Source organism: Protomyctophum parallelum, assembly GCF_964188405.1.
Source record: "Protomyctophum parallelum genome assembly, chromosome: 16".
Taxonomy (NCBI): domain Eukaryota; kingdom Metazoa; phylum Chordata; class Actinopteri; order Myctophiformes; family Myctophidae; genus Protomyctophum; species Protomyctophum parallelum.
The window spans coordinates 19,198,400-19,210,538 of record NC_139711.1 but is presented as its reverse complement, the minus strand read 5'-3'; the positions used below and the strand labels follow the sequence as shown (position 1 = coordinate 19,210,538).

Here is a 12,139-nt window from a genome sequence, read left to right as displayed (position 1 = left end):
GTTTCACTTGTTAGTGATCAACTCAATCCCAATCTGATCAGCCAATAATAGCCCCATTTTATGGTAGATCAAAAAGAGGCTGGCCTATAGGCTCTAACCATTAAAAGTACCAGAGTCATTTTAACCTGTTGAGGCCCTGGCAAGAGGTGCCGAGGATGCGCTGGAGGTGCCGTAGACTTGTCTCCCCTCTGTTGACACCCTCGATGTCAAAGAGCAGCTCGCTGCGCAGGTAGTCACCAAGCAGCGCGATCACCTCACCTGCCATGCTGTCGTTAATAACAGAGAGGAGAGTGGAAGTATACAGTCCAGAATATGAGTTACATGATACGTGCAATGTCGGCAATATCACCCGGACAGTTAATGTCTATTGACGTTGGTTTTGTTGTCCCCATAGAGTTTTCAAAGATGTTCACAATTTGTCACATTTCTTTTTAAAACCGATTACATGCCATCATCTGCTGGCTAAACTCGGTACTGTTGCCAGAATCCTGAAGAAAACTACAAAACTTTGAGAGCTGTGAAGTCGTTTGTTGAACCGGAAGTGTTTGTGTGATGAGTCATAGCTTCAGTCTGTGCCGTGCTCGCTCAGTGTAAACAATGGTTTTGTACTCACGACCTCGGATGAAAGGTTTATTAAGCTCTAAACATCGTCCATTAGCTCAATCTGAGCACTATAAATGCTTTGATCGCGTGCGTGCGCGTGTAAGAGGACTATTTTGGGTATTCGATGATGTCACAACATGGGTGCCACTGGAGGCTAGCGACGGATGCTAAATACAGCTAACGGACGGTAAATAAAATACTATACATTCTGGAATAAATTACATTAAAGAATCCCAAGATTTCTTGTGTTGGCACACGAGGTTGCAAGCACGAATCCCGAGAAATCGCGGGTTTGGCAAATATTGTTTCACAATTTTTCAATATAAAAAAATATATATATATTTTGAAAATAGCAGATCTACAATCTTAAAACGATAGACCAAGTATGAAACCATTAAAACCGGTAAAGGATCTGTGTAATTTTAGATTTTAGACATATTTTATACTTTGGGTATTCAAACACAGCATACCGTATCGACAAGCTCATAGATGTGCTATTTTGGGGAAATTGTGCAAATTTGTGCAAATCCTTGAATATGATATTTTTTAAAGCGAACATTTTTAACTTTTAAATCATTTCTTCTGGGTGTCCCTTTATACAAAACACTTTCAGACTGGGGTCCGTGGCTAAATACATATCATTTTGGGGGTCCTTCTTGATATGAAAAAGTTTGAGCACCACTGATATAGCAACATAGGTTTTTTCAGAAACCTGTTTAGAAGACATTTGTAGAATGGGCCTCAGCTCTTAATGGGTCACGTAGTTAAATTGGGTCTTCTATTGATCTGCTATTTTTTTTAAATCGTGAAAATGTGGTGCAAATCTTTGAATATATATTCTTTCAGAGCGAACGTTTTTAACTCAAATCTTTGCTTCTGGGGGGGGGGGGGGGGGTCCCTGGAACGACATATTTTCAGATGGGGGTCGGCGGCCAATTACATATATTTTTGGGGGTCCTTGACATGAAAATGTTTGAGAACGACTGACATAATAAACATGAGTTTTCCAGAAAACTGTCAAGATTTAGAAGACATTTGCAGAATCCTCCTCAGGCCCAAATGGGTTAAAGTACCTGGGTGGGGTCAGCTCCTGTAACTTGTTCAGGAAGGGTGTGTTTGGTGGTGCTGCTGGTGGTGCTGCCAGCCCTGTGGAAGGCACTGTGTTGTTGGCTGACACTGGGCCGTGCACTGGCTTCTCATCATCTGTCCATGCAAACGAAATGTGATGTCAAAACTAATAGAGGGTATATATGCACACGCATTATGCATTTGCGTACATTGCCTGTTTTTTTATATTATTGTAAACTGTTTATGCACTGCATTTGTTCTTATTTTTTGTAAAGCACTTTGTAACCTCGTTTTGAAAGGTGCTATATAAATAAAGGTTTATTATTATTGAGTGGTGCAACAGCAATGTCCGTGTTAACCTATGTGACTATGTGGCTATGTGTGTGGCTATGTGACTGTGACTATGAGTATCAGTAGGGGCGCTGTTGTGCCGGAAACAGAGAGAGAGAGAGAGATAGTGTTGCACTGTTGCCTAGTGCTAATTAAAGAGAGAGAGAGAGAGAGAGGCAGGGGGAGAGGGGAGTTGCACCACTCACTTCACACAGGTGTGATTTTTATTATGTGAGTGGCCAAATCGAGTGACACATCAAGTGTCAAAGTGAGTTTATAATGCAATCAGATAGGACTTTTCTGTTTGGATGTATATGGGCTGTCAAGGCCAGAAATTAGTTGTTTTGCTACTCAGTAGGCGTTCCTGCATACCGTAACTTCCGGGTATGATCATGATGTCACGCACATACCCTCTATTGACAGTTAAAACGTTTTCGAGCAGCAGCCGACATGTGTTAGGTTTCACAACAAGCAGTAACATGGCTGGTGCGATGCGATCAGAAATCACTATTTACATCTGAACGTCGGGCGGTTTGGACTAAAACAACAACTTTGGAGTATTTTTCGGAGAAAACAAGCAACAAAGAAACGACAATGAGTGGATCCTTATGGGAGGTGCGTGCATTGTCTAGCAGCCTGGGCAGCACGAAAGGTTAGTTTTGAGATTTGGCTGTTTGGTATTGATATAAACCTTACAACATCTGACCGGTTCGGTGACCTCCGGGGTTAAATCTGAACCCGTCATCTGACGGGTTCCGAAGCGTCTTGGCGTCCATCGTGTTAATAGTGTTGGACAAGCCAAGGCATATTCCCTGTGATCCCCGTTTTCTCTGCTATTGTTGTTTATTACATTTTTAAGGAGGCATCGGGACGTGCAACCCCCACACGAGCGTGTTGTGTTCTACGTCTCGACCATTACTACGATATATGACCAGTTTTGTCATGTTCACCTTGACATGATTTATTATGACCATGTGATCTCATTGACTTTTTCACTTCGGAGATAGCCTACTTATCATTTCCACCAAGGTTCATGTCTGAAAATGCTGTCAACACACGGACAGGACCGACCGATTACCCAACATAACATAGAGTATCCTGGTCTCTAAACTGCCTCCCCCTGGCTAGCCGGGGCGCCTGATGGAGGGGAAAGGAACTGGTTGGAATAACGTGTTACTTCCACGCGCTACTTCCAACCATGGGGAAGTGTGAAGGAGCAACTTGGACACTCATGCTGCGTCATGCATGAAGGAAGCATGAGTTCAAGTCCGTTGGCCGAGGGTGTGTGTAGAGCCCAGGATCACATTAGATAACTGACACAGGGGTGAAAATGGGTTACAAAATCGTTCTGGACCTTTGCGACCGCTAAAAAAACAATTGGCCGAAGCGTTAGTTCATGCATGGCACGGAAGTCACAAAAGCTCAGCTGTAATCAGCTGACAGTCCTAACTTCACAGGTCAACATGAACATGTATGAAACCAGTTGAGAACCATTCATATTAATACAGTAAGTATATGTCATAATAATGTGTGTAGGAACAACCACAGTACCTGAGCTCTCGTCCCCAGTCTCTGTGTCACGAAAGACAGGGTAGAGGAGTGGAGTGACCAGGCCTTTATGGGGGTGCTGGTACCCCAAAACCAGGTCCTCCAGAGTACGGAAACAGTTGACCTGCACCCCCTGTGTGGTCTGCAGGACACGCGCGTGCGCACACACACACACACACACACACACACACACACACACACACACACACACACACACACACACACACACACACACACACACACACACACACACACACACACACACACACACACACACACGCACGCACACAGGTTACATAAAGGTTACATTCACAAACTCATGAATATGTCCTCATGATAAAACACACATCACTCAGCACTCCATGGGCACACGCAGTGACAGCTCCGCCATATAGGGCAGCAGAGATGGCACACCAGCCTTTCTGCCTCGTCTTTGGGTCGAAACCCTCCGACAACCAGTCCGTGGGTATAAGTCCTAGGCTGGATCACCATAAGGAAACTAAGTTCTTATAGTCTTGCTTGGTGTTAAAGTGCTCTCTGTAGATGTTCTCATGCATGGGCCTGGAAGTCCACCCATTGCTATTCCGGGGTTAGCCCGACAGCGGACGGACATACCGCTGGTCGGCCGCCAGGTCTATATTGCCTCTCGTCCCAGTAAGCTGTTCATGGGAGGGGCCGTCAGGTAGCGTTGGCTGGTGGTAGATTCCAGTGTTGAATGGTGCCTGCTTGTATGCTAGTTACATAGTCTACAGAAGTTGCAAATGCATCCATGCACCTACTACACTGACGATGGTAGTTACACCAGAGCAGTTTAACGTCATGCCCCAGGACACACACACGCACACAGAAGTCAGGTTATACAAAGTACTACATAGTACATGAGTACATAACTCAGTGCTTAACTCTATAGAAAGAATCGATGGACCCAGATGGACCCTTTACGTTTACACTGACCCCAGTGAGGATTTCAATGGGGTAAGCTTTCAGTTTATGCACACAAACATGTGTGCATGTTCACAGGCTGTGATGACCCAAAACAGTACAAAGACTCAACTGTAAATACATGTCGGTGACATGCAACACAGACAAGCTAGCAGCATACTGGTGCTACTATGTATATGGCACATCAGTATCTCTCTCAGTGTCAATTATCTAATGAAATCCTGGACGCTACACTTCCTCTGCCAAGCTGGGGGGGGGGGGGGGGGACTGGCCTCATGCTTCTTTCTATGCATGAGTAGTCCAACTCCAAACTGCTTCTTTTCACCTGATATTTTCCGACCAGTTCCTTTTCTCTCAACTTCTTCAAGTCTATACTCCCCTAAGGTCATTGCAGCTTGCGAACGTTATAACTTGACGTCCCCAGACACGTTTAAAGGCTAGAGGTGACCGAGCATTTTCAGTAGTAGCCCCCAAATGATGGGATGAGCTACCCTCCCATATCAAACTGGCCCACGGCCACCATCGAGGCTTATAAATCTTGCGTTAAGTCTCACTTTTATAACTTTTGATCACGTTTCATAGTTTTGTGGTCTTTGCTTTGTTTCACTCTGCTGCTGACCATTCAACATGGTCAGCCATGTTCCAGTGCTGACCTTTAGTGTGTGCTCTACAACATACAGGTTGTTCAGTACAGACCCCCATATACAAACAGCATGATGTTCTTCATGCCAACTCTCACACGTTTAGGCCACAAGCAAGCATGATATATCACCATGACAGCCTCAGAAACACGCACGCACGCACGCACGCACATGTGCTGAGGCTTTGGGGCTCTCAGGGCAGAACTTATTTTAGATACTTTTGTTTTCATTGTGTGGTGAGTCACAGAAAACCTTTTTTCTTTTTTGGACACGAGGTACAGTACTTGGCGCTTTTGCCAGGAAATCTTCAAATAGGCTAGTAGATGCTTTCAATTTTTCATCCCACAAGGAACGCTTGAAAAGCAATTACAAAGAAACGAGAGGGAAAAAAAGAGACAGCGAGAGGCAAAGTAGCCCCAAAAATATCTCCATTGCCCTCATAGACAAAGCCAAAGTCAAAGCGTACACACAATATATGTTGCGAGTATAGTGGAGTAAATGCAGTAATATGAGGCAGTCAAATGTCAGTGGAAACAGAATGGCAACAGATGAAAAGGTGGTACAGGTTTGGGGATTCTTCCCCTGAGTACAATATGGTCGAAGCCTTGATAATGACTGAGAGACAATCCTTGACTGCAGCTCTCAGAGTTTTACTGAGCAGACACTGTTAAAGAATGCAGAGGCTGGCTTGTGGTTTGCCCCTTCAACATTCTTTTTTCTGCATGTGTCTTTGTGTGTGTGACTGTTTGTGTGTGTGCGTGTGCGTGTGCGTATGTGTGTGTGTGTGTGTGTGTGTGTGTGTGTGTGTGTGTGTGTGTGTGTGTGTGTGTGTGTGTACGTGTGTGTGTGTGTGTGTGTGTGTGTGTGTGTGTGTGTGTTTGTGTGTGTGTGTGTGTGTGTGCGTGCGTGCGTGCGTCCTAAATTGCACTTTTCTCCACTTTGATAAAGAAAACTAAACGAAACAATCCATTCTGGTTGGTATGTTTATTAAAGAACATACACTCACCACCATGACTATACAGTATCTCACATCAACGGAACCATTATGTATAGAACAAACGTCCAAGTCAGTCACTCGCACGCACGCACTCACACACGCACGCACGCACGCACGCTCACAACAAATAAATCCACCCATCGGTCAATGACCAATGTGTGGGTAGAGTAGGAATCTCTGATACACACACACGCACACGCACACACACACACACACACACACACGCACACGCACACACACACACACACACACACAATTTCCCCTCTGTGCCACTGAGATCATGCTCCAAGCATGCAGCCTCATGGTAGAGATGCTATTCAAACAACAAGGAATCAGCTTGCAGGTTTCTTTTTTTTCAACAGATCCGGCAGAGAAAGAGAAGGACAAACGCATTCCCTGTTCTCTCTCCTCTACACAACCAGAGGAGAGGAGAACAAACCATTGTTTATCTCTCTCTGGACCATCTGATGGCCTGTTGTTCTGCACTGTACTTACAGCATGGTTGTTTGTGGGGCTGTGTGTGTGTGTGTGTGTGTGTGTGTGTGTGTGTGTGTGTGTGTGTGTGTGTGTGCAGTGTGCTTGAGCTCCACGATTGTGCAGTATTAAACTAAGTACATTTAATCAGAACTGCAGCCTCACTCCCAATCTTCCACCGTAGTCTGAAAACCCACCTTTTCAGACTCCATCATGGCCCGTAGCACTTACCCTAGCCCCTTACAGTAGATATAACTTTATGTAGACTTAGATAGTATTTCATACAGACTTATAGCATGTTACGTAGACAGCACTAGAATAGCATTTTATGTAGTCATAGCACTTTATAGTACATATGTATAGTATAGTATAGTATAGTATAGTATAGTAGTATGTATAGTGCGTGCATGTACTGTGTGTGTGTGTGTGTGTTGTCTCAACAAGGTGTTTTTGCTGAGTGACAGCGGAGCACACATGGATCCTCACCTGCACAGCCAGCAGACCCTCAGCGTCAGGGAGGATGCGATATGTGTGAACGTGGCGTTGGAATCTGTTGAGACAGAAAGTAATTCCGTTATGACCTTGCCACAATAACACTTAAATAGCAGTCAACAAGAGAGACAGAATGAGCTTCAATTCAGCCTTAAAATAAAGACCAGATGTTCGGCAGCACGTTAAAGACACCGTAAAACGGTTCACAACAAGACGCCAGTGATTTCACACTTTACTGATGTGTCGCGTCTCATTTTAGAGCGCCGGTGAGGTCACAATACTGTGTGTGTCATCGCTTCTTTTGTCCATCAACACTGAAGAACAACGCGAGGCCGCGGCAGAGCAGTCGAAAATGTACTAGACTGTAGTAATACTGCAATATAGAAATATTCTGTTACAAGTAAAAGTACATTATTCAAAATGTACTAAAAGTACTAATGTATTGGCATCACTTAAATTACCAAAAGTAAAAGTACCAATCATACAGAATGTTCCATTTAAAATAGCTATTTGAAAATAGCTATTTATATATAGGGCTGAAGTGCTAAATGTATGTTTTGTAATAATAATAATCTAAATCTACAGAGAAGTTTACAAATAACTGTAGTGGAGTAAAAGTACAATAATTGCCTCTGAGATGTGGAGTAGTAGTATTGGAAATTGGAAATACTCCAATAAAAGAATTGTACTTATACAGTAAGTACCGCACTTGAGTACATGTACTTAAGTACTTGCCGCCCACCACTGACACACAGCAGGGAACAGCAGAACAATACTTAGACTAGAGAAAGCAAAAGAAATATAGGAAAAAAAAAGTGTGTGGTGGGGGGGGGGGGGGGGGGGGGGCTTGGGGGGGTTAAAGGAAAAAGGGAGCAGCGTAAGCAGGCAGGCAGGCTCAGCTTTCAGGAATGTGTCTGGCTCGGGCCGCTGAGCAGCGCAGCAGCGAGAGCGGCGGTGTGGTCACTGGCTGCTCCCCTCCCCTCCCCTCCCCTCCCCTCCCCTCCCCTCCCCTCCCCGCCCTCCTTCCAGCCAGGGGCCCCCGCAGGGAGGACGTACGAGAGGGGAACGCGGGGGAGACGGCGGGAGTCCGGCGGGGGGCCGGCAGGGGACCGACTGAGAGACTCCCAGGAGCACGCAGCTGGACTCGAGGAAAGCCTTGATGATGACTATTATGATGACAAATGTTCGTTGACTATACCTTTTTTCACCGACGAAAACATAAAAACACTAAGCTACAATGACTAAAATGACGAGTGAATATATAATGACAATTTCATTTAAAGATGGAGTGCCATGATTTTTTTCCACCCTAAAACATGACCATCAGGTATTATTATGAAAGCGTACAGTATTTGTTAAAATCATGCTTTTATGTGGACACGCCCACCAGTTCATTAAGTATGCCTGGTTTGTCTGGTGGGTGGTGATGGGTGGTGATCCACCTGAACTGTATGATCGATCCACAGCTGTAGTTGTATGATAAAGAAGGAGGGGTTAGGGGAGGGGCTGATAGTGTGGTGTCACTATATTACTGTTTATTTCATTGGCCCCGTTTGACTGTCAAGGGTTCAGCCTCTAGGAAGAAACCCTAAATACAAAGTTAATACACCATTGCACATAAGAAAAACTCCAGGGTGTCTAATGAAGTACTGTCACCTCATAGACACATGAAAAACTGGAAAAATACAAAAAATGTAAAACTAGGCTAAAATGTAGGACTATAGAGATTCTATCCTGTATCATTTTATGTTTGGTTGCGCTCGGGTGATGAAAATAGCAGATCTGTGAGCTTATATAGAATCGGCTATTTCCAACATGCGCAGTAATACATTAAAAGGTACATTTTACTGGTTCAATGTAGATGTTCCCATTTATCCAAAAGAGGTCAAAGACAGCTCCAAGCCTCCAACGTGTCTACTCAAGGAGCATTTACATTTCACAGGGTGAATAATGGAATGCTTTTTAGAGGTTCCTCAGAATGAACTGCAGGGTTCAAACCCTGACCAGTGTGTCCATGAAGTCAGAATCACACAACAATGACATGTTAATGAAGTCATTGAATAATCAATGTAATCAATAATCAAGTCTAGTGAATGGGTGAACAATACAGCACCGCACACAATACATAAAATATATGAAATAAGTAGGGCTAACCTTCAATGTTTTTTTTTAAAGTCGAAAGTTTTAACCCTAGTAAATTGAAAGCTTCGATGGCGATTACTGGAAGGTTTGTATAGATCAAACCATATGAAGACATGATCGCTGACCTCATGTGTTTACAGTTGCAGGAAAAAGGTGCTGAAATGGCACATCTTTCACACTCTTTCAACAGACTCTTGTGGTTGTGTGTGTGTGTGTAATGATCACAACACGTCACTCACACACGTGTGTGTGTGTGTGTGTGTGTGTGTGTGTGTGTGTGTGTGTGTGTGTGTGTGTGTGTGTGTGTGTGTGTGTGTGTGTGTAATGATCACAACGCAAAGTAATCGTTATCACGCCTTGAGGCACGATAACAGAAGCTAAGAATAGTCCAACTGATGGAACAACTAGTGGTGAAAAGTAACCACCGGTAAGTACATTACCTCAAATACAGTACTTCAGTACAATTTTGTGGTATTTGTACTTTTTGAGTATTTCCAATTTTCAATACTTTTACTTCTACTCCACTATAGGCAAATATTATATTTTTACTCTACTACTATTATTTGAAAACTTTAGTTTAATTACTTTTAAATAGTGATACATAGTAGCCTACAATCCTATAGTTTAACCATGACTTCAGCCGTATACATGTACGTATACATTTCAGTCATTTGAAAGTGCGTTACTTGCGTTACTTTTACTTTAATACTTGTAACAGAGCATTTCTACATTGCAGTAGAAAAGTAAACCGTTTGTGTACTTTTTCCACCACTGTAAAAAACAGAGAGAAGGAAAACATCAGAATTAGAGAAGATGTAGAGAAAGATGGATTTAAGAACCGTGTGCGTGCGTGCATGTGTGCGTGCGTGCGTGCGTGCCACTAGGCTATACTTACAGTAGGCACAAGGCGTAGGCTCCTGGCACAGACTCACTGTCCCTCACCAAGTAGCTGCCGTCCCTCCCCGCCCGCGCCAGCAGATCCTCCGCGTGCACGCGGCTGATGTCGCGGTGGTACCACATCGCCATGATCCCCATGGGCCCCGCCAAATGGCCGTCTCTAGCAGAAGAAAAGCCGGCAGGATTTCACCGGGATATAAATCCACAGGAGGTGAACGAAAAAGTCGGACACAAACGCAGTCATAGTCTTGATTGAACACGCATGTGCGTTGCGTGCGTGCAACGTGCTCACACACACATGTGACACACACACGCACACACAAAGTGGTTCAGAACGGTTCAGAAACCGCGGCGTTGTTGGCACCGCTGGTGAGATGCTCCATTCAAAGGAGCTCCAATCAGTCCTCCAATCAATCCAATCCAGTCCTCTTCTTTAACGCCTCAGAGCTTGTCCCATCCTCAGGTGCGCACGTGCACACGCACACATGTACGCACATGTGTGCGTACATGTCTGTCTGTCTGTCTGTCTGTCTGTCTGTCTGTCTGTCTGTCTGTCTGTCTGTCTGTCTGTCTGTCTGTCTGTCTGTCTGTCTGTCTGTCTGTCTGCCGCCACGCCGGCTCCGTCCTCTTGACCAGCGAAGCTCCGCCAACACCTGCAGGAGGAGAATGTTGACCTGTTACAAAGAGGACTCACTTTTTCCCTTCGAAGTTGCAGAATACAGCCCTGTGCAAGCGTGACACTCCGACATTAACCACAGTAACACACACACACACACACAGAGAGAGAGAGACAGAGAGAGTGAGAGAGAGAGGTGCATTGGAGCCTGAATGAAACCATCTCTAGCCCTGAGGCGGTGGCAGCAGTCGTACCTTTACCACACACATGGGGCCTAGTCCTGCTGTCCCAAAACAAACACACACACACACACACACACACACACACACACACACACACGCACGCGCACGCACACACAAACAACAGGGGGGGGAAATACATACAATACCCACACACACACACACACACACACACACACACAGTAAGATAGGACTCGGCACCAAGTCTGCACTGAAATCACGCAGGCATGCAACCACGCAGAAAAGCAGACTAATTCAAATGATTTCCCAGCTCTGTTGTTGCCATATAAGGAAAGCAGGGAACACCCTACAGAGAGAGGAGTTCAGCTGATGCTTGCAGTTCTCCGCTCCGAGCCTCTCCGTCTGTCTCTGCTTCTGCTGCCTCCTCGGGGTGCAGATTCCTTGGAGAGTAGAGGGAGAGATGTCTGTGTGGGCTAGTCCGGGACCGGGGGTCTCCTCCGTTCCATGGTGGCGTGCGCTGGCGTGTGTGTGCGTGTGTGTGTGTGTCGGAACTCCAGAGCGCTGCTTCCAGTCTGCCCAGCGGCTCTCAGCCTGTGTTGTCAGAGACAGGGAGGGAGGGAGGGAGTGTAGAGGACAACCCCGAGTCAGAGCACAGCAGCACCGACGCAAGCAGAGAGGAAGTGACTCGCCGTTCCAGATGTGAGCAGAGAGGAAGAGAGACAAGGGGGGGGGGGGGGGGGGTCAGACAGACATGCATTGCAGCCAAGTGAATTCTTTCTTGCAAGAGGCTTGACTGTGTGTGTGTGTGTGTGCCCCCTCCTTTCTCTCTCTCTCTCTCTCTCTCTCTCTCCACCCACCCCTCCTTTCCTCTGTGACCATCTGTCCTCTATTCCTTCCTAAAATTCCAAACATGACAAACTCTCACTCACCTCCTGCAGCTATACTGTAGGTGCTGTGGGTGGCTTGGCTCAGTCCCAGCATCTTCATCCTCCCTCCCTCCCTTCCCTTGTGGTTTCCTGTCTTTATCTTCTCTCTTCAGACCTTTTTTGTCTTGTTTATTTTCTTCCCCAAGTATATTTCCTCCTGTACGCCGCAACCCCCCCCCCCCCCCCCCCCCCACACACACACACACACACACACACACACCCTTTCTCCTTTGTCACTCTCTCCCTCACACTTCCCTATGCCC

The 12,139-nt window shown here is 45.5% G+C and overlaps 1 protein-coding gene across 1 annotated transcript in view; it reads right to left on the bottom strand.

Annotated features, from left to right (window-relative positions):
- inppl1b (inositol polyphosphate phosphatase-like 1b) overlaps positions 1–11,726 on the bottom strand; it is a 39,564-nt gene extending 27,838 nt beyond the window's left edge. Inside the window, exons 1-7 of the mRNA XM_083786168.1 lie at positions 11,301–11,726; positions 10,742–10,787; positions 10,133–10,685; positions 7,090–7,153; positions 3,553–3,691; positions 1,677–1,806; positions 126–266 (exon numbers count right to left, since the gene is read on the bottom strand). Of these exons, the coding sequence (XP_083642294.1) occupies positions 126–266; positions 1,677–1,806; positions 3,553–3,691; positions 7,090–7,153; positions 10,133–10,272 (614 nt within the window). The 5' untranslated portion in view covers positions 10,273–10,685; positions 10,742–10,787; positions 11,301–11,726. The remainder of the gene's footprint in view (positions 1–125; positions 267–1,676; positions 1,807–3,552; positions 3,692–7,089; positions 7,154–10,132; positions 10,686–10,741; positions 10,788–11,300) is intronic.
- Between the last annotated feature and the right edge of the window lie 413 nt (positions 11,727–12,139).